The following is a 27521-nucleotide window of genomic DNA, read 5'->3' on the forward strand; positions in this document are numbered from 1 at the left end:
CTGCAGTCTCATGTACTCTCGGGAAGATAAAGCTGAGGCCATCAAGGGGAGCAAAGCCTGTTCCAGCACTGCCTTAACATGCCTGTCGTTACTGCGGTCAGCCGGGGAGGTCACCGTCCCTTGCTGTTTCTCCTTGGTGACCGAGTTTGCTTGTTTATTTTGGGTTGTTTTTCCCTCGTTTGTTCCAGTCTGTAGGTCAAAGCCTGTGGAGCGCTCAGCAGCATGGCTGAACTTTGTAATCTGCTCTTGAACGCTGCTCACTGCTAAGTCTGGGTCTCTGGCTGGCATGCTCTTAACGGTGGGTCGCAGTCTGGATCACGACTGACTTTGCTTTGAGCTTTTATTTGTCACCTAGCCACTTGAAATTTATTTAAAAGACGTTTTTTTAAAATCCACCGTTGTCTCCGCCACTCCTTCAGACTTTGGGTAGTTGACTTTGGCTGAATCATGTTCCTGGAGGAAGAGTAAAGAAGTGTTCCTCCACGGCCAAGGCAGATGAGGGACTCTGTGGTTCTACCTGCTGGGGATATTACAAGTCATACCTGTGCCACAGCTGCTACAAAAATCCTTGTGTCTTCAGACCGCTGACCAGTAAAGCACCAAAATAAACTGCACTTCGGGTTTAGCAAAGGCAGCACCTGCGTATCGCCGTTGTGAAACGCGTTCCTTGATGGGAGACGATCCCGTGAAGTCCCTCAGACTTGTAGGACCTTGCTTCTTCAAGAGCAAGCATATGCAGAAAGAGGAACTTGTATTTCATGTGTTGAAGCTGTCGAATGATACTGAGCTGGTAGACGTCTTTAAATACCTGTCTTTAAATGCCTGAAGTCCGTGCGGTGGATGTGCGAAGAGGACAGAGCTTGACCCGAAGGCTCCAGAACGAAGGCTTTGCTTTGGGCTGCTCACAGAGGTGACGGAGCGGTTTTGCTGTCTGACAGCAGCTTACTCGGGAAGTCATGAACAGAACTTTATATCATGAACAGAACTTCATAAACCCCAGATTCTTTCTGGTTGGGCTTTTTTTTTTTTATTATTATTCTTTTTTTCCTTCAGTCCCGCAGTAAGGAACGCTGCTCTGGGCGACCTTGCTGCCCGCGTGTGCCGGTGAGTCACTGCGCTGGTCTGTCCCGGCGGGTCCAACCCCGTGGGAAGAGAGAAGCCTCTCAAAAATGCGCGTGAAGGATTTAGACCCGCGAATATTTGGCAAGTCAGGGAGCGTGATTCAGGGTAAGAGCGTGTGTGCGAGTGCACATGCGCATCCATCTCCCTCCTCTTCTCTCTCCGCTGCCGGCTGGGAGGAGCCATCCCTGCTCCAAAGCAGCGAGCAGCACAGATGAGATCGCTGTGATGTTATTTAACTGCTTAATTACTCTCGGTTATTTATCCAGTTACTGTTGGGGAAATAAGGGGGGGGGGGGGGTACAAACTGGAATTTGGTGCGCAGAGCCTGCGGGGAGGTGCAGAAAGCGGCTGCAGAGCTGTGCGGCCGAGCTGCCCCGCAGTGGGGAGAGTCCGAGGCTCCGCGGGGAGCTGCCGGCAGCCTCCTCCGCTCCCCGGCGAGCTCGAGGGCTTGGCTGCGTTTTTCCCAGCCTCACCAGAGCGCGGGACGTGGCTTTTTGTCCTCCTTGGTCCCGTCTCCTTTACAATGCAGCTTTATTTTGGACTTTCCAGAGTCCCTCTCCGCAGTCAGGAAGGCCATTTCTTGCCCTGGTTTCCCTTTGTTGCTTTATCTCTGCAGAGGACGAGAAAACAACGTTGTTCTTCATTCCTGCTTCTGCCGCGCAAGCTGCGGTCCACGTTTGCCTTTGGCAGAGCGTACGGAGGGCTGAGGAAGAGACGAGCACCCCGGGGACGCGCCGGTCCCTCTGGGCCCTCTGCCTTGCGTGCCGGTGGGTCGGGCTGCGGTCCCCCGGCCCTGCTCCGCTCCCCTGCGGGGGCTGCCCGGCAGCTGCCGGGTGGGACTGGCCTTGGGGGTGGCGGGGCGGTGGAAGCGGCCTGAGCTCATCCTCCTGGTGCTCCCCTCTCCCTGCTCTGTCCCCCCTCTTGCACACCCTCCCCTGAATGCTTTGGGGCGATAACCACCCCTCCTCACCCAGCTCGACAGGGTTTTACCCGAGTTCTTGCTTTAAAAAAACAGCTTTTCCTAGAGAGATGCTGAGAAATCACCCGAGACGCGACCAGCCCAGCAGTTTTAAAGGCTGCTCCAAGGGTGGGGCGCTGGCAAATGAAAAAAAAAAAACAAAAAACAATTTGGCTTTTCAGGGGGTTGCAGCCTCCCCAGGTACCCCCACCAGCAGGAGTTTGGGGTGCTGCGAGGCGGAGCGGGGCCCTGAGGCTGTCGAGGGCCGGGGCTGGGGACTGGGTCCGTAAATCCCGTTTTCTGCTCCGCATCCACTTCCCCTCCCCTCGCCCCTCCCAGGCCCCAGTTTGGGCCCGATCCTTCCCTTTGAGACGCTGGAGCGTCACGGGTAAAACCAGGGCCGTGCTGCAGCGGCCCCGGGAAAAGCTGCAGGAGCTGTGGGGGCTACTTAACTGGGATTTCGAGGGGGGGAAAAAAAAAAAAAGCCCAGGGTAATGTGGGGAAAAAAAATAAACTCGAGTTTATTATTTAAGGGTCTTGGCTGATCTCGCGGGGTCTGCAGGGCGCTTGGTGCAATGCAGTGGGGACGCGGATGCCGCTGGTGAGCCGAAGGGTGGAGAGACAAGGGACAGACGGGCTCTTTCGAGGGGACTCGTGCTAAACGGCCGCGGGACACGTGGGGAGCGAAGGGGACGGAGCCGTGGGAAGGGGAATAGGGGTGCTGGGGGACCCCGAGGCCCGGCCCTTTCCTGCCAGCGCCCTCGGTTTTAGTCTCACCGATAATTACGTTTCGCCCCAACGCGGTTACGCTGCTGGCTTTCCGCTGGTCCTGCGCTGGTCACGGCAGCCGTGGGTTTTCGGGGCGGTGGGTTAGCGCCTGGCAGGAGGAGCGGGGAAATGGGCTTAGAGAAGGCCAGAGAGGGTAAAAGGGAGGGACGGGGGAGCGGGCAGAGGGGTCCTGGCCAGGCCGGGAGGGAGGGACCTCGCTGAGCCCCTTGCTGGGAAACCCAGGGGTAAAAATAACCTCCCCGAAATAGCCGGGTGCCCTGGATGTCCCCACCTGTCACCGCGCGCTTGGTCACGGCTGTGCCAAATGGAGGCGGTCTCCCATCCCCCAGCTGGGGAGACTGAGGCAGGGGAAGGGGGGGGGGCATGGGGATGGTCCCCACACACCCACGGGTGCTGCTCAGCACGGGGCTGGGGGTTTGGGTGCCGTGGGGTTCACCCTGCGGGTAGCTCACCCCCAAGCCCCCCATTTCCTACCCTGGGGGTAGCGTTGCCCCCCCCAGGCCCGGCCCTGGCGTCACGGTGAGGGGCCGGGGCTGCACCCGGGGGTTCTCCAGCCCCTTCCCCACGCCGTGGCGGGGGGTGAGAAAGGGGGGGGACCCCGCTTGGGGTCTGGGGGGGGGGGGGGTTCTCGCTCCTGCAGCAGCCCCCACCCGCGGGAAGCCAGCAGAGGGAAGAGCAGCTCCTGCCCCCCCGCCCCTCCCGCGGGGGAACGGAGCCCCTTTACCTCTCCCGTTTGGGGGGCTCAGACCGAGTCCCCCCCCCCCCCCCTTCTGTGGGGTCCCACTCACCTGCCCTTGCTGCCGGGGCCCGTCCGTGGGGATGGGGGGGGTCTCCCACCCCCTGCCCCGCCCGCGGGGCCGCGTCCAGCCCCGGGGCCGCATCCACCGGCGGCCGCAGCGCTTCCCCTTTAAGAGAGGCGGGACCGGGGGGGGCGGCGGGTACCGGCGGGGGTGCAGCGGGGCGGCGGGGCCGGGCCGGGCCGGGCCGGGACGATGCTCCGGGTCTTCATCCTCCACGCGGAAAATGTCCGCACGCCGGACGCGGACATCAGCGATGCCTACTGCTCCGCCGGCTTCGGAGGTGCGGCCGGGGGGCTCTGCGGGGGGCGGGGGGGGGGTTGCACCGGGCTCTGTCCCGGTGGGGGGGGGGTGGCCCTGCATCCCCACCCCCCCACCCGGGGTCCCACCTCTATCTGATGTGCCCCCCCCCCCGGCGATGTGCATTGCCCACGCAGCCCTCCCACCTCGTGGGGCCCTTTGCCGCGCCCACCCGTGGGGAGTGGATGCCTGGGGAGCCCCCTGCACCCCCCCCCCCGGGCTCCCCCCTTGCCGGGGGGGTGGGGGGTGGGGCAAAGCCGCCGCTGTGTCCCCTGCGCCGGGCCGGGGGGGCCGGGGGACATAGCCGAGCGGTGACAGCAGCGGCGGCAGCCCGGGCTATTTCTGGCCCCTGCTCCGCTCTGGGGGGACGGCGATCGCGGGGGGCCCCGTGGGCGAGGGGGGCCGGGGCCGTCCCACGCCACGTCCCACGGGTGCACGGGGCCGGGTTGCGTGGTGGGGACCTGCCGGACACCCCCTTCCCCGGCCCCCTGCCCTGCTGCGTGCACCCCAACAGCCCCGGCTCTTCCCCCCCCCCCCCCAGCCTTCTCGGCTGCACCCCACGGCTGAGCCCTTGCCCCACCGTGTCTCCCCGTGGGAAGAGGGTGCCGGGGGCTGGGCAGGGCGCGGGGGGCTGTGCTGGGCCCCCGCGGGTCCCCGGTCCCTTGGGTGGGGACGTGGCCGTGGGACCACCAGCCTGCGACCTCCCGGGGAGCACCCAGTGCCAGCCTGGGTGCCAAATCCTCCCCCCGAGGGGGTGACAGGAGAAACGAGGCAGCGCGTGACGTGGCGCAGCTTGTTCGCATCCTTGGGATGAAAAAGCATCTTTTTGGGGGCTCGCTGAAGGGGGCGAGGGGAGCAGGAGAAGAGAGGCCATGTGTCGGCACTCCTGTGCTTGCCCCCGCAGTCGTGCCTGGCTCTGCGGCTGGGGGGGACCTTCCTCGCGGCACGGAGGTCCCCGGCCCGCTGTCACGGCGTCCCCGTGCGTGGTCACGGCCGTGGGGAGCCCCTCGCCTGCTGGGCCTGAGCAGCGGCTTCTCCCTTCCCTCCCCAGCTGGCAGCGTGCAGGGGCTGCGACGAGGGGACAGCGCCTGCCTCTGCTCCAGGGGACAGGGAAGGGGGTGGCAGCAGGAACGTGCCCCCCCAGCCACTGGTGTCAGGGGCTCGGAGCGGGTGCCGGCTGCAGACGGGCCCCCCGTGCCGACGTGTCCCCGGTGGTGCGGCATCCCCGGGTCTGGGAGCTCCCCGGCTCGCGTCGTCCCTGGGGTGCGTCGTCCCTGGGGTCCTGGTGCTCCAGCGTCACCTGTGCGTGTGACATCTCCCGCGTCCCGCTGCTCCGGCGTCCCCGGTGGTGTTTCGTTCCCGGGGTCCGCTGCTCGGGCATCCCTGCAGCTCACAGCACCCCTGGGTCCAGGCGCTTGGTCACCCCGAACTGGCAGCATCCCCAGCTCCCCATGCCTTTGCACCCTTGGGGCTTGCAGCACCCCGAGTCCCGGTGATTTACCAGCCCCGGGGCTTGCAGCACCCTGAGTCCCGGTGATTTACCAGCCCCAGGGCTTGCAGCACCCCGAGTCCCGGTGATTTACCAGCCCCGGGGCTTGCAGCACCCCGAGTCCCGGTGATTTACCAGCCCCGGGGCTTGCAGCACCCTGAGTCCCGGTGATTTACCAGCCCCGGGGCTTGCAGCACCCCGAGTCCCGGTGATTTACCAGCCCCGGGGCTTGCAGCACCCTGAGTCCCGGTGATTTACCAGCCCCAGGGCTTGCAGCGTCCCCGGGGCCCGCTGCTTGGGCACCCCCAGCTCGCAGCAGCCCCGTGCTCGGGCACCCCCAGGCCTTGCAGCACCCCAAGTTCGCAGCAACCCCGATGCCGGTGAGTTACCATCCCCAGAGCATCCCCGGCTCCCGGGGATTTATTTACCATCCCGGGGCTTGCAACATCCCCGGATCCTGGTGCTCGGGCATCCTTGAGTTTCACAGCATCCGCGGGTCCCGATGATTTAATTTACCATCTCTGGGGCCTGCAGCATCCCCGGATCCTGGTGATTTATTAACCATTTCCAGGGCTTGCAACATTCCTGGCATCCGGTGATTTACCCTTTCGGAGCTCTCAGCATCCCAAGATCCTGGTGATTTATTTACTGTCTCAGGGCTCGCAGCATCCCAAGATCCCGGTGATTTCTTTACCATCTCCGGAGCTCCAGCATCCCGGGATCCCGGTGATTTCTTTACCATCCCCGGAGCTCCAGCATCCCGGGATCCCGGTGATTTCTTTACCATCCCCGGAGCTCCAGCATCCCGGGATCCCGGTGATTTCTTTACCATCCCCGGAGCTCCAGCATCCCAAGATCCCGGTGATTTCTTTACCATCCCCGGAGCTCCAGCATCCCGGGATCCCGGTGATTTCTTTACTATCTCAGGGCTTTTGCATCCCGGGATCCCGGTGATTTCTTTACCGTCCCCGGAGCTCGCAGCATCCCCGGTTCCGGGGCTCCGGACCCCCGTGGCTCCCAGCATCCCGGCTCTTGCAACCTCGGGAGCGGCCGCACCGAGGCGCATCGTGTCCCCGCCCGGGGAGGGCCGGGACAGGGGAGGCGACAATGGCAGGGGGGGGGCCAGATCCTGCCCAGGACCGAGCCTGGCTTGGCCTTACCGTACCCTGCTCTATCGCCAAGCCATGCTGCGTTGCTTGCTCCAACGAGCCAGCCACCTCCCCAACTTGGAGAAAGGGGATAAGCAAAGCGACCCGGTGGCCAGCCTGACTTTTCGAGGTGAGGGGACCCCAAATCTGGGCTGGGGTGGGCAGGATTATTGCTTTGCCAGACTTTTCTCTGCTTTTGCAGCACCCTCCAGCAAAGCCCGGCTTCTGCGGGGCGCCCGGCCAGGACGTACGTCCTGGCCGGGTGCCCCGCAGAAGCCGGGCTTTGCAAAGCTCCATCCTTGTCCTAAATCCTTGCAAAATTCCCCCCCCCCCCGCACCCCACTACCGAGTGCGCCGTAGCCCCCCTCCATCCCCACCCTCTGATGCATCCCCGTGCCATGCTCACACGCACGACGCTGGCGTGTCCAAGGGTCCCTGGGGTGGGCTGTGAATTTTAACACTCTTCTGCCATGATTTTGGGGTGCAGAGGGTCCTGGGGGACAGTGAGAAATGCCATCGCCTCGGTGGTAGCGGGGATTTTTCCCCGGGACACACACACACACGCTTGGGGACGGTCATTTAGCACTGTCACCCGGCGTCACGGCATCTAAAAGCGATGGGGTGACAGGGGTGAGCCCCGACAAAGAGCAGGACCCGGCTTTGCTGCAGGGTGCTGCACCCTTGGGTGCTCTCAATTGCTTTTGTGCTTTGCTCTCATTAAGGTCTTTTAATTACTGATATGAGATTGATAAGAATAACCCCTTATCTAGGGGGTTATCCCGTCGCCCTGGGTAACCGGGAAGGGAGCGCTGCCTTTGCACCTCGAAAGCGCTCGCTGGAGGATGTCGCCTTTTTTTTGGCAGCCGTTTCCTGGCGGTGGAAAATGTCCATTTTTAGAAAAAAAAAAAAAAAAATAAGGAAAGGAAAGGGATGAGTGGCTTCTGACCCAGCCTTTCCTGTGCTACATGGGGTGGGTCGGGGGGACGGTGCTGCTGCCGGCCCCTGCCCAGCCGGCTCCGCTCCCCGCCAGCTCCGGGACCCCTCGTGCGTTCGTCCCGCGGTGGGTGCTGGGTGTTTGCCCAGGGTGGGCTCCATCCGTGCGCTGAAAGCGGCTCTCGTCGGCCAAATCACGATCCCGTGAGCGCGGGGGGAATTCCAGGGCTCTGTGTCCCATGAGGATGAGGTGTGAGCGGGAGACGCGTCTTAAATCGAGGATATTCGACGTCTCTCGGGAGCGGTGATGCTCTCCGGAGGTGCCGTGCCAGGGCGATGGCAGCTCCGCCTTCCCTCCCTTGGTGGCCGCTTCAGCTCGGGGCCGGGAGATTTAGCAGAGACTCTTTAAAATCTGAAATAGGAAAAGATTAATTTAACGATGCTAAAACAACAAAAAAAGGAGTATATTTTGAGTGAGCGGCTTGGGATCCCCGCCAGCCCCGTGTGCCATATGCACAGCCTGGGGTACCTATATATATCTATAGGGCCCTGCAGGGCGCTGGGCCGATGTCCCCCGGGGTTTGAGTCACCGCTATTGTTCGGCTCTTCCTTTTCCTCTTCCCCCCGGTCCCTCCCGCGACACGGCCCCTCGAGACCGAGCGGACGTTTGGCCGCTTTTTGGTGTGACGCGAGGGCTGTGGTTTTGGGGTGCGGCTGTGGGGGGGCTCCTCGGGCAGGGCTGGACCCCCCCGGCACCGGGGCTCCTCGGGATGTTGGTTTTGGGCTGCTGCTTTTAGCTGTTGTCGCGCGGCTCCGCTGCCCGGGATGGCCGCGGTCCCATCCCTGGGGACCAGGTGACAGCATCCCCCCCATCCGCATCTTTTCGGGGTGCCAGTGGGCCAACCCTCCCGTTCAGGGTGCAAGCATCCGACCGCTCTCACGAGGGCTCTGGGTCCCGCCTGGGACTGTTCCGAGGTTTGGGTGGAGGGAGGAGGATGGCTGGGCCCCCCGCGGCACCTTCCAGCCCGAAACCCCACCCAGCGGCCTTTGGGAGCCTCCTCTCCGCCCTGCTCGTGGGGAAACTGAGGCACGGCACATCAAGATGACTTTGCTTGGGGTTTTCCAGCAAGGCTCGGGCAGGGCTGGGGCTCGAAGCGGGGCCCTGGACCCCGTCTGTGCACACCACAGCCCAGCCTGTGTGCAAGGAGCGGGGCCTGATCCTGCTGCTGGGAGCTGTGGGGGTCGCTGGAGGCTCTCAACCCCCCCTGGGAATGGGGGGGACCGGAATTTGGAATTCCGGGGTCTTTCCCTGCGGGTCGGCGGGGAAACCAGTCTGACCTGTGTGTGTTGCTCCTTGCAGGCGTGAAGAAGAGGACTAAAGTCATCAAGAACAACGTGAACCCCGTATGGAACGAGGTGAGCGTGGCCCCGTCCCCGTCCCCGTCCCCGCGGGGGGCGAGCTGGGCACGGAGGGTGCTGCGGGACCCGGGTGCAAGCCCAGCAAGGTTCCCCAAGCACAAAGGGCTTGCGGGGGCCCGGTGATGCCCCGGGGGTGCCACCACCCCAAGAGGGTTTGGGGATGGTCCCCATGGCGGGCAGCTTCGTATCCGAAATTCCCGGCACCGGCAGTGGAGGAGCGGGGCCGAGCCGCGCTCTGCTCCAGCCTCTTCCCCTTTCATCAAGATCTTATCAGGGCTAAGCACGCACATTAAAAGAAACTGTTTAAAAATATTGCGGCTCGAGGGGAAAACAAGTGTGTTTTAGTCATCAGCCTGGCCCGGGGGAGGATATTTTTTCCAGCACCTTCTTCCTTCTAACCCTGACCTGTACTTTCATGGGTCAAAATGAAAAAAAAACCGGTTTTGGTGAGCAAACTAACACCGCTTTGGTGCAGAAACGCTGTGTGCCAGCTCCCACCGCTGCCTCCTTCACTTTTAATCCACGACGAGGGGAAGGCCTTCGCCCAGGGCGTTTTTTTTCTGTGGGTCTGCAGGGAAATTTTGCTCGGGGCGCGTGTGGTGCCGAGGTTTGTGCTGTCAGTGCTGTGACGGCAAAGTGGGTCTGGTGTTTCGGTTCTCCACCTCCAAGAGTCCCCGGCGGTGCCGGAGCCGATTGATGCCGGTGTGAGCGTCGTGGCCCCGGCCGGGCGCTTGATCCTGGCTCCCCTCTCCTCCTCCCCAGGGCTTTGAGTGGGACCTGAAGGGAGCTCCCCTGGACCCGGGCGCCGAGCTCACCGTCGTAGTGAAAGACCATGAGACCGTGGGGAGGAACAGGTAGGAGAAGCGTTGGGTGCCGGGCACGAGTCCCCTGCCCTGCTCCCGTCACCGGCGCAGCCCCTGCACGCCCAAGGCTTTGCACAGCCGGGCTGGGGTGGGCACTGAGGACACTGGGGCTCTCCCCGGGCTCCGTGCGTCGCTCCCCGGCGCCGGCTGCGCTTTGCAGCGGGGGCGGCTGGTGGGAGGCGAGCGCCGCATTTCTGGGATCCCTCGCTCCACGGCCGGGGAGAAAACTCAGCCTTTGAGGGCAGGGAGCACACAGGGACCCTTGTGCCTGCCGCCGCCCCCGGGCTGCCCTACCAGCACGGCCGCCTGCCGTGAGGCCCTGGTGATGGGCACTTGGCCGGGGAGCCGCGAGACGGCAGCCAAGCTCCTTTCCCGAACGCAATTTGACGCAGAGCTGGGAAGGGCGGCGTTTGCAAAACGAACGACCCGGGGCAGCTTCCTTTCTCATGGCAGCTCCCGGTGCCCCTCGCTCCGGGGGCAGCGGAGGTTTCCCCGTGGCGTGGGGGTCTCCCTCCTCGCAGCGGCTGCATTAGGAAGGAGGGCGAGAGCGGACGGCGATGCCGCCTCCAGCCCCGGGACACCCAGCCCGGCCACCCCCTGGCAACTTGCATCTGCGTGCAGGGCTCCTTTGGCCGGGATCGCTGCTTGCACGGGGAAAAAAAAATTATAGGAAGTAATTTATTTTTGGGCAGCGGAGGGTGGGAACCCGCTGCCCTGCTCCGGCTGGGACGGGGAGGACGGCCCCAGCGTGAAGGATCCCGTTTCCAGGGCTGGAGCCGATGCTGGATTTGCTCTTGGGCTGGAGGCCAAGGGAGGTGGAAATTGGGTCCGGTCCAGCTCGGTGGCGTCGTGCGTCTCTATAAATAGCGAGGGGAGGACGGGAGAAGGGTCCCGGCTCCCGGCACCGGGAGATTTTGCCCGCGTGGGGAGCAGCCGCTCCGCTGCGACCCGCAGGGACCGCGCTGGTCTCCCGAGTGGTCCCCTCTCTGCCACGAAGGTGACGGTGGATTTTGTGCTTTTCCTTCCCTCGGGAGAAAATACCAAGCCTGCCCGTCCGCACGGGCGCTGCAACGCCCAAACGGGGCAATTACCGGTGACAGGCAATTAGCGCCCTGTCTCGGCTGCTGTTGCCGTCTGAAATCACGGGATCACAGAATGGTTTGGGTTGGAAGGGACCTTCAAAGATCATCCAGTCCAACCCCCTGCCGTGGGCAGGGACATCTTTCACTAGATCAGGTCGCTCAAAGCCTCGTCCAACCTGGCCTTGAACCCTTCCAGGGCTGGGGCATCCGCAACGTCTCTGGGCAACCTGGGCCAGTGCCTCACCACCCTCGTTGGAAAATATTTCTTCCTTACGTCCAATCTCAACCTACCCTCTTTCAGTTTAGCACTGTTGCCCCTTGTCCTGTCACTACAGGCCCTGGTAAAACGTCTGTCCCCTTCCTTATTATAAGCCGCCTTCATATATTGAACGGCCGCGATAAGGTCTCCCGCAGCCTTCTCTTCTCCAGGCTGAACAACCCCAGCTCTCTCAGCCTCTCTTCCTCCCAGAGGTGTTCCAGCCCTGACCATTTCCATGGCCTCCTCTGGACCCGCTCCCACAGGTCCATGTCTGTCTTGTGCTGGGGACCCCAGAGCAGGATGCAGCTCTCCAGGTGGGGTCTCAGTGGAGTAGAGGGGCAGGATCCCCTCCCTTGACCGGCTGGTGATGCAGCCCAGGATACGGTTGGCTTTCTGGGCTGTGAGCGCACATTGCCGGCTCATGTCCAATTTTTCATCCACCAGTACCCCCAAGTCCTTCTCCACAAGGCTGCTCTCAATCCCTTCATCCCCCGGTCTGTCCTGGTACTGGTGATTGCCCTGGCCCAAGTGCAGGACCTTGCGCTTGGCCTTGTTGAACCTTGTGACGTTCACATGGGCCCACTTCTCCAGCTTGTCCAGGTCCCTCTGGATGCCATCCCACCCCTCGAGTGAATCACCTGCACCACTCAGCTTGGTGTCATCTGCAAAGTTGCTGAGGGTGCACTCGATCCCACTGTGTCAATGATGAAGATGTTAAATAGCGTTGGATCTTGTAAGGACCCTTGAGGAACACCACTCGTTACTGGTTTCCACTTGGACATTGAGCCGTTGAGTGTAACTCTTTGGACACCTCTATCCAGCCAATTCCTGATCCATCTGACAGTCCATCCATCAAACCTATATCTCTCCAATTTAGAGGTGTGAATGTTGTGGGGGACCGTATCAAAGGCCTTACAGAAGTCCAGGTAGGTGACATCCGTAGCTCTTCCCTTGTCCACTGATGCGGTCACCACATCGTAGAAAGCCACCAGGTTAGTCAGGCACAATTTGCCCGTGGTGAAGGCACGTTGGCTGTCTCTAATCACCTCCCTGCCTTCCTCGTGTTTTGACGTGTCTTCCAGAAGGATCTGCTCCATGATCTCATCGCGCCGTTAGGACAGCACAAAGCGGTTTGAAGGCTCTCTGGGTGGGCAGCAGTGGGGCAGCAGCACCGGACCCACTTCCCGGCCAGCCCTGGTCCATGGGGGAACCGGCACTGCTGGCTGGGGCAGGAGGTGGCACGGTGCAGGAAGGGTTAACCAGAAGCAGAGCACCAGGGAGATGCTGAAACTCAACAGGGGAAAATCAGTTTTATGGTGGTTTAAAATCCTCCTGGATGATAGCGGCACACAGACGCCGGCCTTGGCTGCCGGCTCTGATCTCACCACCTCCAGCAAAACCCCCAGCCCCCGGTGTCTCTGTTTTCTCCCTTGGCAAAGAAAAATCCGTCAGCGCTTCGGTTTACGGCTCCTGGTTCCTCAGCGTGCGCTTTTAGGTGCTTTTCCTCGATAAAAAGGGGACAAAGTCCCCAGAGATGCTCGCCCCGCTCGTCTCAGCCGGGCTGGGTCTGAGTTACCTGACGCCCGTTCCCGTCCTCCCTGGGCAGCTCCCAGACGGGGACGCCGGCAGGCGTGTCCCCCCCCCCCGTCCCTGCCCGCCGGGCCGGTCGCTGGCGCCCGGGTTTGCACCAGCCGCAGCCCCTTGGCCCCTTCCCCCGCTGACCCCCCCGTTGCTCTTCACCCCCAGGTTTTTGGGAGAAGCCCGAGTGCCCCTGCGAGATGTCCTCTCCTCCCCCAGCCTGGCGGCCTCCTACAACCTCCCCTTGCTGGACACCAAGAAGCAGAGCACCGGGGTGAGTCCCTGCGCGGGGACCAGTGAGACCAGTCTGAGCAAGTCCTTACCAGTTGCAGCTCCCAGTTATAGACCAGTCTGAGCAACGTCCCTGCCAGTTGCAGCTCCCAGTTAGAGACCAGTCTGAGCAATGTCCCTGCCAGTTGCAGCTCCCAGTTATAGACCAGTCTGAGCAATGTCCCTGCCAGCTGCAGCTCCCAGTTAGAGACCAGTCTGAGCAACGTCCCTGCCAGTTGCAGCTCCCAGTTTGACAGCAGCCTGAACAATGTCCCTACCAGTTGCAGCTCCCAGTTAGAGACCAGTCTGAGCAACGTCCCTGCCAGCTGCAGCTCCCAGTTATAGACCAGTCTGAGCAATGTCCCTGCCAGTTGTAGCTCCCAGTTAGAGACCAGTCTGAGCAATGTCCCTACCACTTGCAGCTCCCAGTTGGAGACCAGTCTGAGCAATGTCCCTGCCAGCTGCAGCTCCCAGTTATAGACCAGTCTGAGCAACGTCCCTACCAGTTGTAGCTCCCAGTTAGAGACCAGTCTGAGCAACGTCCCTGCCAGTTGTAGCTCCCAGTTAGAGACCAGTCTGAGCAACGTCCCTGCCAGCTGCAGCTCCCAGTTATAGACCAGTCTGAGCAATGTCCCTGCCAGTTGCAGCTCCCAGTTAGAGACCAGTCTGAGCAACGTCCCTGCCAGCTGCAGCTCCCAGTTAGAGACCAGTCTGAGCAACGTCCCTGTCAGTTGTAGCTCCCAGTTGGAGACCAGTCTGAGCAACGTCCCTGCCAGTTGCAGCTCCCAGTTAGAGACCAGTCTGAGCAATGTCCCTGCCAGTTGCAGCTCCCAGTTAGAGACCAGTCTGAGCAATGTCCCTGCCAGTTGCAGCTCCCAGTTAGAGACCAGTCTGAGCAACGTCCCTGCCAGTTGTAGCTCCCAGTTGGAGACCAGTCTGAGCAACGTCCCTGCCAGCTGCAGCTCCCAGTTATAGACCAGTCTGAGCAATGTCCCTACCAGTTGCAGCTCCCAGTTATAGACCAGTCTGAACAATGTCCTTGCCAGTTCCAGCCCCCAGTTGTGGACCAGTTTGTGCAATGTCCCTACCAGCTGCAGCTCCCAGTTATAAACCAGTCTGAGCAACGTCCCTGCCAGTTGCAGCTCCCAGTTATAGACCAGTCTGAGCAACGTCCCTGCCAGCTGCAGCTCCCAGTTGGAGACCAGTCTGAGCAACGTCCCTGCCAGTTGCAGCTCCCAGTTAGAGACCAGTCTGAGCAATGTCCCTGCCAGCTGCAGCTCCCAGTTGGAGACCAGTCTGAGCAACGTCCCTGCCAGCTGCAGCTCCCAGTTAGAGACCAGTCTGAGCAACGTCCCTGCCAGTTGTAGCTCCCAGTTAGAGACCAGTCTGAGCAATGTCCCTACCAGTTGCAGCTCCCAGTTGGAGACCAGTCTGAGCAACGTCCCTACCAGTTGCAGCTCCCAGTTGGAGACCAGTCTGAGCAACGTCCCTACCAGTTGCAGCTCCCAGTTGGAGACCAGTCTGAGCAACGTCCCTGCCAGTTGCAGCTCCCAGTTAGAGACCAGTCTGAGCAACGTCCCTGCCAGTTGCAGCTCCCAGTTAGAGACCAGTCTGAGCAATGTCCCTGCCAGCTGCAGCTCCCAGTTGGAGACCAGTCTGAGCAATGTCCCTGCCAGTTGCAGCTCCCAGTTAGAGACCAGTCTGAGCAACGTCCCTGCCAGCTGCAGCTCCCAGTTAGAGACCAGTCTGAGCAACGTCCCTGCCAGTTGTAGCTCCCAGTTAGAGACCAGTCTGAGCAATGTCCCTACCAGTTGCAGCTCCCAGTTGGAGACCAGTCTGAGCAACGTCCCTACCAGTTGCAGCTCCCAGTTGGAGACCAGTCTGAGCAACGTCCCTACCAGTTGCAGCTCCCAGTTGGAGACCAGTCTGAGCAATGTCCCTGCCAGTTGCAGCTCCCAGTTAGAGACCAGTCTGAGCAACGTGCCTGCCAGTTGCAGCTCCCAGTTGGAGACCGGTCTGAGCAATGTCCCCGCCAGTTGCAGCTCCCAGTTAGAGACCAGTCTGAGCAACATCCTTGCCAGTTCCAGCCCCCAGTTGTGGACCAGTTTGTGCAATGTCCCCACCAGTTGCAGCTCCCAGTTGCAGACCAGTCTGTGCACTGTCCCCACCAGTTGCAGCTCCCAGTTTGAAACCATTCTAAGCACTGTCCTTACCAGTTGCAGCTCCCAGTTTGAAACCATTCTAAGCACTGTCCTTACCAGCTGCAGCTCCCAGTTGCAGACCAGTTCTCCCATCCTGGACTCTTTGGCTTTGAGATTTACCTTTCAAGGAGCAAAACCAGTGGCCCGTTGGCCAGCACTGGGGTCACCCCTCGCACCCCGCTACCTCTCGCGTCTCCCTTTCCGCAGCCCCTCGAGCCTTTCTCTGCCTCTGCCTCGGCATCTCCCTCCCTCCCGCTCCCTTCCCATCTGGCGTGATGGGGACCAGGCGTCACCCCACTGGGACCCCCGCGTCCCCGGTGGGCCCCGGGACACCCCTCCCTGCCGTCCCCCTGCTCTGTCCCTTTTTCTCGGCGTTTGCCGAGTTGCTGCCGCTTTTTCGGCTGCATGCCCCGTGCCCGGGCAGAACATCGCGGGTGGCACTGGCGCCGAGGCTCAGGCCCCAGGAGAGTGTTTCTGGACACTCCTATAATGATTATTTCCTTTTTTTCCAGGCTTTCCTCATCCTGCAAGTGTCCTACATCCCCCCACCGGGATCTGCCCCCCTGTTTCCCCCTCCGGCCCCCCCTGAGCCAGCACCGGCTGCTGCTGAGCCCGACACGGTCACTGGTAACCAGAAACCTTCGCGTGCAGCGCTGGGGGGGATGCGTCCCCCCGTAGCATCGTGTTTTTCGCAGCCGGACCCCTCACCTTGCAGTCCCGCGGTGCCCGGCCCGACGTTGCTCACGTCCTCCATCTCCTTTCTCGCCCTGCGCAGAGATGGCTGGAGAGGAGGAGACGGAGGATCAGGCAGCGACAGGGGACGAGACGGAGCCCTCCTCCTCCTCGGGGCCGCCGGGGTCCGAGCCCCCCTCTCTGCCCCGCAAGCCCCCCGTGCACCACGTCCAGGGGGTGAAGCGGAGGAGGAGCTCGCCCAAAAAGCCTCTGCCCAACAAACCGCAGGACTTCCAGGTGAGGTGGGGCTGGTGGGGGGTGAACCACTCTCCTGAACCCACCCCCTCCCCAAATCCCCCCCAGATCTGTCTCTCTGGGGGGGTTCATCACCTGAGAGGTGCCCGCCCGAGGCGCCCATCCCAGGGTAGGACCAACCCCAGGGACCCACTGCCCCGTCCTCCCTCCCGTCCCAGATCAGGGTGAGGGTCATCGAGGGCCGGCAGCTCCCTGGGGTCAACATCAGGCCTGTGGTGAAGGTGACGGCCGCCGGGCAGACCAAGAGGACCAGGATACGCAAAGGCAACAGCCCTTTCTTTGATGAGGTGAGGGGGGGTCCCTGCTCCGAGTGTCCCTGGGGGCACCAGGAGGGGCTCAGGAGCATTACGGGTCGGGGTCCCGAGTGATGGAAACCCTGGTGCAGCCCAGAGGATGGGATGTGGCGATGGGGACGGCAATGGGGGAGAAGCTCAGAGAGCACCAAGGAGCCCTTTGGCAGGACCAGCATCCCCCGCCTTCATGCAGGGCTCGTCTTGGTCACCTTCCCGAGGTGACTCGTGTCCCAGAGCCACCGGTAGCATCCTGGTGGCATGTCCCGGGCAAGGCTGCACACAGGTAGGGGTGGGCAATGCAGCCGGGCGTGCAGGACGGGTACGCTCGGACAGCCGCAGGCGACTTGTCCCCATCCCTGTCCCCAGAGCAGATGCTTCACGCCTGCCTTTTGGGATGTCCCCAAAGCCTGCTTCAGCCTGGCCTTATGCTTTATTTGGAGACCCCCAGGAGAGCTGGTCTGGATGTGCTTTTTTTGCAAACCAGCCCAGCAAAAGCAAACCGGAGGATGTTGCTCACCAGCGTGCCCCGAAGTCACCCAGCACAGCCCCTTTGGGAGGCTGTTGCTGTTAACGGGGTGGGGGTCTCCCCTGACAGGAGGGGAAGAGGTTCCAGCCTGCCGAGTCGGGGGCATGGGAGAGGCTGGGAGGCGCGAACGTGCCCTGGGGGGAGGCTGGGGCGAGACCTCCGCCTTGCACCCTCACCCCTTTTTCTTACAGACCTTCTTCTTCAACGTCTTCGAGTCGCCGGCCGAGTTGTTCGACGCGCCCATCTTCATCTCGGTGAGCTCCAGCAAATGCCCGCCCTGCCCCTCGGGAGGGCTGGGGCGATGCCCGGGGCCGTCGCCCTGTCCCCGGCCCTGCGGCACCCCGGGAAATGTTCCCCTGTTTCCCAGGAGGGCACGCGGGGGGGGGGGGGGGGTCCTGCACCATGGGAGGGTTTGGGCTGGATTTACCATTTTTCCTTATTTTCATTCCACAGGTTGTGGACTCTCGGTCTTTCCGGACGGACTCGGTGATTGGGGAGTTTCGGGTAAGGCTGCCCTCTCTCCTCTCCCCCCCTGTTTTCCACCACGCTGACCCACGGGGTGAACACTGGTATTTCTTTTTTGTTTTGTTGCACAGATGGACGTCGAGACCATTTACTCCGAGCCAAGTGAGCCCAGCGGGCGGTCGGGGTCTGGGCCAGGGTCACCTCCCGTGGCTGGGGGGGGTTGTTCTGGGAAACCCTGTTTTTGGGCCAAACGCAGGGGAAATGCGCACACGCGTTACAGCTCTCCTACGTATGAACCCAGACGTGCCCCTATATCCATCATCACCGCCCATTTCTCTTCCCTTTCCCAAGACGTAGGTCCTTGAAGGCTTTCAAATCATTGTGCCACAGGCTCGCTGGCGGAAAACCCCACCAGCACAACCCAGCTCACTTTTTTTTGTCTTGAGCCTGGCTCGTTATTTTATCTTTTATCTTTTATTTTATCTCAAAGAAGATAAAATAATGCTTATAAAAAATTTCCTACCCTAATCACTGCAGAGAAAAGCTTGCTAATTTTAGCTGTAAAGAGTTAAGACCTACAAGGAAAATTACTTAACAATATGGTTTAACTTTTGGTCAGCCCTGAACTGGTCAGGCAGTTGGACTAGAAGGTCGTTGTAGGTCCCTTCCAATGGAAATATTCTAGTCTAGTCTAGTCTAGTCTATATAAAAGGAATGTAATATTTATTATAAAAAACCCCACCCAACTGCATCCTTGAAGCCATCTCCCTGCGTGTCTGAGGACCAGCACGTGGGTCTCAATCTTTTTTCTCCCCTAGAACATGCTTTTCTCAGGAAATGGCTGCTGCTCTCTGACCCGGAGGACTTCTCCGCGGGGGCCAAGGGCTATCTGAAAGTCAGCCTGTTCGTGCTGGGGCCTGGAGATGAAGCTCCTGTGAGTATCGCCCCGGCCGCGATGGGGGGACCTTCCAACCGTGGTATTCCACCGCCCTGGGCCATCAAACCCCGTGCCTGTTCCCTGGGAAGCTGCAGCTTTGATCTTCCTCCATTTTGGGGGCAAGGTGCTGGATTTTTGGGGTTTTGCTGCTCATTTCAGGACTTTTGGGAAGCTTGGTTGTGTTTCCCTCTTGTCCTCTTGTCCTGCAGCTGGAGAAGAAGGAGGTCGCTGAAGACAAGGAAGACATCGAGGGCAACCTCCTGCGCCCCACCGGGGTCACCCTGAGAGGGGCTCACTTCTGCCTGAAAATCTTCAAAGCCGAAGACTTGCCCCAGAGTAAGTGTTCCCTTTGCTGGGCTGGAGCACGCTGGATCCGGCCCTTGGCATTGCAGCGGGTTGCAACGTGCCGGAGAGGAACAAGGGCACAGATCAGGAACCTTTATCCATAGCCTCGGTCCAAAGACCTTGCAGATATCGGTCAGTCGTAACGTACTGGGAAAAAAAAAAAAAAAGTCTTTTACTGGTGCAAACTGGTTTTACCCTCCTGCTCCTCCCCACCTGGCCCAATGGAGATGTGCAGCCCGCCCGGTGGGACAGCCTGCCCGGAAAGCCGGGGCTGTCTGGACGCCGTGCGCTTCCGTGAGCTTTTAGCATCTCCTTCCCCTCCCAGTGGATGATGCCGTCATGGACAACGTCAGGCAGATCTTCGGCTTCGAGAGCAACAAGAAGAACCTGGTCGATCCCTTCGTGGAAGTCAGCTTCGCGGGCAAGACGGTGAGCAGCCGGAGCCGGGCAACCCCCCTGGTCCCTGGGCTGGGACGGCAGCCGCGCACGGGGAAAATTTGATCCCAGCATGGGGAAAATTTGGTCCTTCGCTTTGCTGGAGCATTTGCAAAGGTCCCATCAGTCCTTGTCACACCCCATCTTCTTTCCCTCTGCATTGCAATGTCCTGCAGCCCAGCCGATGTCCCCAGCCCTGTCCCCGTGTGCGTGGCACGCTCGGAGCCGAGCGGTGCCACCGGACACGGCGTGCCGGGCTGCACCGGAGTAATTTCTTCGCTGGGCTCTTCGTGGTGCTGTTGCATTAAAAATGGAGATGGAGAGGCTGAGCTCCGGGGGAAGGGGGACAGTGCAGCAGCGGAGGGCTGTGCTGCTCTTCTTGGCGCTGTCTGAAGTGAGAGGCTGGCTGTCCCCAGTGCCACCAAATGTCCCCCCGTGACCAGCCAGGGTGTGGAGGTGGCTCCAGTGGCTTTGCAGAGCCCCATCCCGCTCCCTTTGCTGCCAGGTCCCCTCCAGTGCCTTCACCAAGCAATATACCCACAGCCGCCACTTGTCTTTTGATCCGCAGCAGCACTGAAAGGGCTGAAAGTCTCCCCTGCCCATAAATCTTCCCCCGGGGACAGTGCCCGGGGTGGGGGGGACAGGCTTGGGACATCATTCTGAGCAACGACAGCGGGAAGGGGGTGAGTTTCTGGTGGTCCTGGGCAGCCCGTACCATCCTCTGTCTCCTGCGCAGAGGGGTTTACCCACGTGATGCAGAGCCCCACCGGGCCGCCCATTGAACAGAGCCTGCATTTTGGGGAACCTGAGACTTTCCAGCTCCGTGGACGGGGCGTGCGGCAGCCTTGCTTTGCTGAAGTGCAGCCGTGAGCTGCAAGCGCGGGGGCAGCACTGACTTTTCATCCCCCATCTCGCACCTCCAGCTCTACTCGAGGATCCTGGAGAAGAACGCCAACCCGCAGTGGAACCAGCGCCTGACGCTGCCGGCGATGGTGAGCACCGGTGCCTGTCGCAGCCCCCCGCCCGCCCGACCCCACCGCCGCTCACCGCTCCTCTCCCTGCCTCTTTTCCCAGTTCCCTTCCATGTGCGAGAAGATGAGGATCCGGGTGACCGACTGGTGAGCAGGGAGGGGGCTTACTGGGGGGGCTGCCTGTGCCTGCCCGTGGGGAAAGTGAGCTGGAGGAGTGGGATGGGCAGGGGGAGACCCCACGGGCAAAACTCCCTGGTCCACGGTGCGATGGCATCACGGGTTGTGTTGCAGGGACCGTCTGACGCACAACGATATCATCGGCACCACCTACCTCTGCATGTCCAAGATCTCGGCCCCCGGCGGGGAGCTGGAGGGTAAGGGGGGGCGGCAGGATGGGATTTTGGGTGCATGGCTGTAGAGGAGCACTGCATGCTCGTGGCTGGAGGTTGGTGTTGGCTTGGAGGATGTCACCGCCACGATGGTCCCTGCCAAGTTGCCGGTGCTGGGGGAGACGTGGGATGGGGTGCTGGGGGTTGCTCCGTCCTGCAGTCTGTTTTCTGGTTGGACCTGGCCCCTCCTGGTTTGTGGTTCTGAAGATCTTCTGGTCCTCCCAGGGCTGTTGGGATGGGAGGCTGCAGGGCCATGGTGTGCCGGAGGTTTTGATTCCTCTTTTCGTTGCTGCGTGGAGGTGGCTGCGGTCCCCTGTGCGGTTGGTGACAGGCAGTGGTGTCACCGGTTCTGGAAGATGCCACATCCTACCTGTGCGTGCCCCCGCTACTGGCTCCTCCTTAGGTGGCATTTAGGGGCTGCCATGGTGTGGGATGGGGGTTCAGGTCCAGCTTGTGCTGAGGGTGCTGTTTCAAGTCCCAGGGGCTTTCCAAAGTGAAGGACCACCGCGGAGGCACTGGCAGGGATCGGTTGGGTGACACTGACTGTGTCACCTGTGCCGAGCGGGAGGGCAGGGAGCCGGGACATTCTTGTGGGGCTGCCGAGAGCCATGGCAGGGCCAGGAGCAGAAGCTGCCCTAACCTGCATGAGCATCTCCTGCTGCTAACAAGCTTCGGTGACATCTGCAACCCCACGGGGACTCCCCTCGCTCTGCTCCCTTTGCTTTGTGCATCTCTCAGACTCTCGGGTGCTCTGCAAACCCCCACCTCATCACGAGCGTCCCCGTGCCGTAGGGGCGCGGGACGGGGCTGGCAGCAGCCACCGGGGCTCGAGCCCGGTGTAAAGCTGCAGCCACGTGTCCCACAGCCACGTGTCCCACAGCCCGTGTCCCCCCAGCGCTGCCCGGCCGTGCGTGCAGGGTACGGAGTTGGGGTGCAGCACTGTTCTGCAGCGGGGTGCTTGTGTGTCCAGCCCCCATCTTCCCCAGTTAAAGCGCAACTCCTGGGCTGGTCTGGGGGGGGGGAGAGAGAGAGAGAGGGGCCGGGGAGGGAGGAGGAGGCTGCGAGGGGTCTGGCTCCCAAGGAGGCACCGGGGAACCACGGCTCCCACCCCATGGCCCGTCCAAGTTTTGCGACATGCAGAGCGTCCTTCAGGGATTCTCAAATCCTCCTAATTCACACCAATCCCACAGCCTCTGGGGACAGGGCTATTTAACAACCTCTCCCTTTCTCTCTCTGTCTCTCCAGTGTCTGTCGGCACCAAAAGCCCATGAGAGCATCCACCTTCGTTTCCATAACCCTCCATCCTCCCCTTGCGCTCTTCTGCCAGCCTTTCCTAACCTCTCTCCCTTTCTTTGTGCCTCAGATGAGTTTCCTGCTCTCGCGAAGCCTCTGAAAGCTGCAGACCGTACGTCCCCTTAGCCTCTCGGTTTGCAATCACCGCTTGGTAATTGTTTTGCTGGTTCAGCTGCTGTCAGGGCCGGAGCGCTGGCTGGAGCTGGGGGAGCATCGGCTGTGTCGTGCCTGGGCACCTCGGTGGGAAGAGGGAGCGGTTCCAGCACGGCCTCCCCCTGCCCTGCGGGAGCAGGGAAACGGCTCCACTGCCCTTCCCCACAGTGGGTTTGGGGTGTCCATGGTGGGCAGCGATGTCTTCGTGGTCTCGTGTGTGTTGTGTGCTGAGCCGGCTCTGTGCACCGGGAGCAGCCAGCCTGAGAGCTCAGAGCAGGACCCTGCAAATGATTTCTGCCCCTTCGCTGCTCCTTCTGCTCGAGGGTTCATAAAAATGAGCCGTTCTCTTCTGAGCACTCTCTTACTGCCTTAAGGGGAGCACGGGGCCAGCTCCTTGGCTGGTGTAAATCCCCTACGCTGGTTCACACCAGCAAAGCGATGCTCTCCTCCTCTGGGGACCCTTCCTGGGACCGGGAAGCTCTGTGCCCCCCGCACAGCCCCACACCCACCTTGTCTTTCTCCTGCAAAAAGGTAAGCAGTCGTAGGGCTCAAACGGGGTGAAAAACTGCAGCATTTTGGTGGCCTCCAGCCACATGTGTGTGGTCCCCATGGTCCTGCAGCGAAGCCCCGCGGGACATGTCCCCAAGGTGCCTTCGGGACTCTCTAACGGCTCTTTTCCCCTGTGCTCCCCAGCGGACGATGGGCTCGGGTTCCTGCCGACCTTCGGTCCCTGCTATATCAACCTCTACGGCAGCCCCCGCGAGTTCACCGGCTTCCCCGACCCTTACGAGACGCTCAATTTAGGAAAGGTGACGTTGGCTTCTTTCCAGCACGACCTAAACTAAACTACCACCCCTCCTTGCCAAAAGAAAGCTGCTATTAACCCAAACTGGCTTTGTTATTAGGAACCTTCACTGCGTTTTCTGCCCCTGGCTATTCTTCCGCTGGCTAAACACCTCCTGATATTGCTCTGCTGCCCAAACGCTCTCTACCTTCGAAGCGCTTGCAGAAATACTTTGCCTGATCTCGCTCCTCTGCAATGAAGCCCACTGAAAGCAAAAGCTGTGGGGAGGGGGCACCGGGGTCCTGATGCCTGTCCCTGGTCTACCCCAAGGGCGAGGGAGTCGCGTATCGTGGCAGGATACTGGTGGAGCTGGAGACCAAACTGGTAGAGCACGTGGAGCAGAAGGTGGAGGACATTTCCGCAGATGACATCCTGCGGGTGGAGGTAACGGGGTCTCCGCGGGGTATCCGACCCCGTGGGCTCTGGGGTCGGCCCTCCGGCGGCGCGGCATGTGGGGCACGAGGGGAGGGGCATGGGTGTGGGTCCAGGGTGGGTGATGTCCTGTGAGCGGTGGAGTGGGCGGTGAGCTCCTGGAGGGTGTCTCCTGCTGTGTTTCCATCCCGAGGTGTCCAGCTCGCTCCATCTGAGCTGCTGCATGGTAGAGAGCAGACCATGGTGAACATGGAGGGGTGGGAGATTTACTTCAACGGGACCCCAATCCCAACTCGAGCGCTATCGCGCATGTGCTCCTTTTGCTCGTTTCTTCAGGTTTAAACTGTATTTTTTATAGAAAGTTCCAGCCTTCTCCTTCTTAGGGTTTTTCTAAATATCTCACCCAAAATTCCCTTCCTGCAACATACGCTTTTCTTCCCCGCAATAAACTTTTCCATCTCGGAGGCCTCGCCGAGCTGGTGTGTGCCGGGGTGGTGGAGGGTCTGTGTGTAGGAGAGCGGTGGTGGTGTCTCCTCTATGGACATGGTCCTGCGCCTGTTGCAGAAGTACCTGCGCCGTCGGAAGTACTCCCTGTTCGCTGCCTTCTACTCGGCCACCATGCTCCAAGACGTGGACGATGCCATCCAGTTTGAGGTCAGCATTGGCAACTATGGCAACAAATTTGACAACACCTGCCTGCCCCTGGCCTCCACCACGCAGTACAGCCGGGCCGTCTTTGATGGTGAGCAACGCAGGGGTGACCGAGCACTGGGACAGGGTGTGGAGTCTCCATCCTTGGAGATATTCAAAACCCAACTGGACGTGGTCCTGGACAACCTGCTCAAGGTGACCCTGCTTGAGCAGGGGTTGGACCAGATGACCTCCAGAGGTCTTTGCCTACTTCAACCATGCTTTGAAAGGGGAATATGTGATTGGGGAGGAGTGGGGAAGCCAGGACTACTTCTCTAGCTCTGTGCTGGCTTGAAGTAGTTTTTGGGCAGCACCTTGGCACTAGCAGTGCCCATTTCTCTTCAAGGAAGAGCCAGTGCTTTGGGGTGTCCTTTCCCTGACTCCTGTGGGGCTCTCGCTCTGGCGTGAGATGTCCTCACCCCACTAGGGTTGTTCTGCTGGTTTCTGGCCTCACTCCTCTGCAGGACCTGCTGCAGCCGTGGAGGTTGACGCACATCCCTTTGGACCTTGGTGTGCATTGCTCTGTTGCACATGGGTTTGGGGAACATAATTCCCGTCCTCTTGCTCCGAAAGAGCCCCAAAGATGGGCTTCTGCCCAAGGCCAGATGCTGCACTGCCCCCATTCATCTCTGCTCCAGTCCTGAGGAGCGGGGTCCCCTGTCACCCCAATATCGCGAGCTCACCAGTGTGCTGTGCCCTCCAGGTTGTCAGTATTACTACCTGCCCTGGGGCAACGTGAAGCCCGTGGTGGTGTTGTCATCCTACTGGGAAGATATCAGCTATCGGACTGATGCCCAAAACCTTCTCCACCACGCAGCAGACAGGCTGGTGAGTGCCGCGATGGCAAGGAGCATTGTCCACCTCCTTTCTGCATCCTGCCTGGGGGGACAGGGAGGGGACAGAGGCCATCTCCAGGTTGGGTCAGGTTTGGGGTTTGATGACTCTTGTGCTGTGGATGGGAAATCTGTCGGCGTCCTGAGTACCCTGCTCAGCCCGTGGAGTGATGGAGGGAAAGGGACCACCCTCATCCCCACTGGGGTGACAGTGGGGTGTGAACACAGTGCTTTTGCTGTGCCACCCACCTGCCTACTGATGCAGGCGCAGGAGGCAAGGACCTTCCTTCAGCTCCTGAGCTATTTATGGGATTTCTTGCTGTATTTCACTGTTGTTTCCCCTGGAGCTCCAACAGGAGCAAAACTGGAGGTGCAGAACCTTGGTGGGATCCAGGCTGGAGCTTCTGATCATGGGAATCAGCCCCAGGCACTCGCTGGGGAGGGTCCTGGACGTGGGGTGGAGCAGGGTGCCAGGGGGTTCCCCGCTGTGCAGCTCCTCTTCCCCACCTATCGTGCAGGAAGCAAACCTGGAGAAGGTCCAACTTGCTCTGAAGGCCAACCGCTCGCCGAGTGAGCTGGACGCCCTGGGTGCCCAGCTGATGGATGACATCATCGCCGACTGCAGGTATTTTCTGCCAGTTTTGAATGTGAGCCTTTTCATGCCGTTTATTGCAAGAGCCCTTATTTATCTTGGAAGGGACGACTTCTTTTTTTTTTCTTTTTTTTTTTTTTCCTCTGAAAAACGCCAGTCATTTGCTAATGTTTGCTTCAAAGGTTGCTGAGCCAAGGCACGGAGTTGAAAAGGTGACATTTAAGGCAAGTCATAAATTTCCAGCCTTCATGCAAGGGCTGCAGCGTGGCTCGCTTGAATGAGCGGCATTGTGTCGGGGCAGGAGCCAGAGCCAGCCCAGCCCAGCCAGCGGGACGGTGGAGCTTGTGGAGTGAGGAGCCACCGATGCGGCTTCCCAGTTGGGTCTTGTGTGCACCACATAGCAGGCACCGGTGCAGAGCACCCAACGGGGTTGTTCGGCTGTGCGTGGGGGTTGCGTGTCTGACGGCTGGACGGGGGGACGAGGATGTTGCAGGGCTGGATGGCACAGCCATCCCACCATCCCTGTGGGCAGCACCACCAGTATCTGCTGCTGCTTTGCCTTTCTAAGCACTTGAACATTCGTTCAAGGGAGGCTGGCAGGGTGCCACGGGCTTTCCCTCCACGTAGCCTGTTTTTTTGGGCTGGATTGCGCTTTGTGGGGACGAGGAGCCGCTCTGGGGAGCATCGCTGCGGTATGACCATGGTGTTTTATCCCAAGGACAGCTCAGCCCTCAGGAGGGTGTTTCAGGGACTGGCATCACCAGGGTCTTTGGACCGTGGTTCCTCTTCAGGTATGCCCATGAAGATCTCCCAGTTCCGTCCCATACCCATGCCTGGCCACACAACTTCTGTGCAGCAGCTCCATGCCATCAATTTGGGGAAGGGAAGGAGTAGGATCGTTGATGTGGTTTTTAGCCCTGGGAAGCCCTTGCCAAGGAGAATTAAGAGAGCTGCCATGCCTCTCGGAACTTTCTTGCCTCGGGCGGTAGGCGGAGAGCAGACAAGCGGTGGAGACAGCCCTGCACTGGGGTAGGACACCCCATTGGTGGCAACCGGTGGCTGTGGCGGGTGGACCTCTGTGACCACCAAGCTTGCGTAGTGGCTCTTGGTGCTTTACCTCAGCAGAGAGGGAGAATTTGGCCTTCTTGGCTGTCCCTGAGGCCACCAAACCTGCTGGGACCAGTTGTCCCCCATCCCTTCCACAATAGTCACCAGCCTGCAGGACCACACGCACTGTCTACCTGGGCTTGTGCCAATCACCTAAGGTTGGGGAGATGGTGCTGAGCTTGCTGCCAAGCCCTAGGTCCCCCTTTCTGTCCCCCCTGCTCTTTGAAAGGCCCAAGGAGAGGTCACGGAGGTGCTGGGGTGCAACGGGCATGGGGGTGCAGCCTCTGTGGACCTTCCTGTGACACCCGTGTGGGACCAGACACCTCCTTCCTTCGGGCAAGGAGACTTTGAACGAGCTGACCCTGCTCCGCAGACGTCCTGGAGGACACGCTTAGGCAAACAAACACACATACTTACAACCTCCCTATTTATTTGTTTTTGAGCCTCATAAAGGAGACGTGTTTCGCCCCCCACGCACGCTGGCTCCGCTGGAAAGGTCAGAGCCATCCGACGGGCTGTCGATACCCCCCCGCTCCTGGGCACGCAGGACAGGACCTGAGGGATGAGCCACGGCTCTGGGTTTTCCAAAGATGCTGCGCCCTCCAAAACAGATTCAATTAACTGGGAGGGGAGGGGAAAAATGTGGCTGCGGGATGTGCCAAGCCCGTGGTTCCCGCTGGCTCCTGGCCCCGCTCCGTGCTCGGCTCCTGCGGGATGCGGCTCCTCCGTCTCTGCGAGGCTTGGCACGGGGACCGGGGCTGGCTCGCGAGGGTGGTATCCACGGTGGGGGCAGCTGGAACAGCCCTGATGGCTTTTTGGAGGGTTTTGCACCCCTCCACGCACTCTGCCCTGGCGGGGATGAGCTGAGCCGTGCAGCTGGACGTGTCCGCGGCTCGCCCCATGATGCTGCCAAAGCCTGGTCTCTGCATTCAGCCTGGACGGAGCTCCTTTCCATCGGGATTATCGGGATTTCGCAGGGATGGGACAACCCCCCGCCACTCTCCAGTGCTTCCTCATCCTCCTCCGGATCTGGACCTCTCTGGTGAAAGGGTCCCAGCGGGAGGGGGTCTCCCCACCTCCT

At 60.8% G+C, this 27521-nt stretch overlaps 1 protein-coding gene across 9 annotated transcripts in view; it reads left to right on the forward strand.

Annotated features, from left to right (window-relative positions):
* The first annotated feature begins 3813 nt into the window (after window positions 1–3813).
* Window positions 3814–27521, forward strand: part of DYSF (dysferlin) — a 107450-nt gene continuing 83742 nt past the window's right edge. For 2 of the 9 annotated variants that reach the window (XM_075499421.1, XM_075499427.1), the window contains exons 1-22: window positions 6613–6733; window positions 8897–8952; window positions 9718–9809; window positions 12906–13011; window positions 15721–15835; window positions 15984–16177; window positions 16354–16482; window positions 17206–17268; window positions 17468–17518; window positions 17611–17641; window positions 18298–18413; window positions 18626–18752; window positions 19087–19190; window positions 20120–20188; window positions 20271–20314; window positions 20459–20541; window positions 21920–21961; window positions 22696–22811; window positions 23117–23230; window positions 23783–23960; window positions 24612–24736; window positions 25260–25366. In XM_075499421.1, coding sequence (XP_075355536.1) covers window positions 6640–6733; window positions 8897–8952; window positions 9718–9809; window positions 12906–13011; window positions 15721–15835; window positions 15984–16177; window positions 16354–16482; window positions 17206–17268; window positions 17468–17518; window positions 17611–17641; window positions 18298–18413; window positions 18626–18752; window positions 19087–19190; window positions 20120–20188; window positions 20271–20314; window positions 20459–20541; window positions 21920–21961; window positions 22696–22811; window positions 23117–23230; window positions 23783–23960; window positions 24612–24736; window positions 25260–25366 — 2156 coding nt within the window. In that variant the 5' untranslated portion in view covers window positions 6613–6639. Of the gene's footprint in view, window positions 3950–6611; window positions 6734–8896; window positions 8953–9717; window positions 9810–12905; window positions 13012–15720; window positions 15836–15983; window positions 16178–16353; window positions 16483–17205; window positions 17269–17467; window positions 17519–17610; window positions 17642–18297; window positions 18414–18625; window positions 18753–19086; window positions 19191–20119; window positions 20189–20270; window positions 20315–20458; window positions 20542–21919; window positions 21962–22695; window positions 22812–23116; window positions 23231–23782; window positions 23961–24611; window positions 24737–25259; window positions 25367–27521 lie in introns of those variants that run through there. The other 7 variants (XM_075499426.1, XM_075499430.1, XM_075499422.1 and 4 more) reach the window with 6 other exon arrangements.

The sequence above is a fragment of the Mycteria americana genome, chromosome 4 (genome assembly GCF_035582795.1).
Source record: "Mycteria americana isolate JAX WOST 10 ecotype Jacksonville Zoo and Gardens chromosome 4, USCA_MyAme_1.0, whole genome shotgun sequence".
NCBI lineage: Eukaryota > Metazoa > Chordata > Aves > Ciconiiformes > Ciconiidae > Mycteria > Mycteria americana.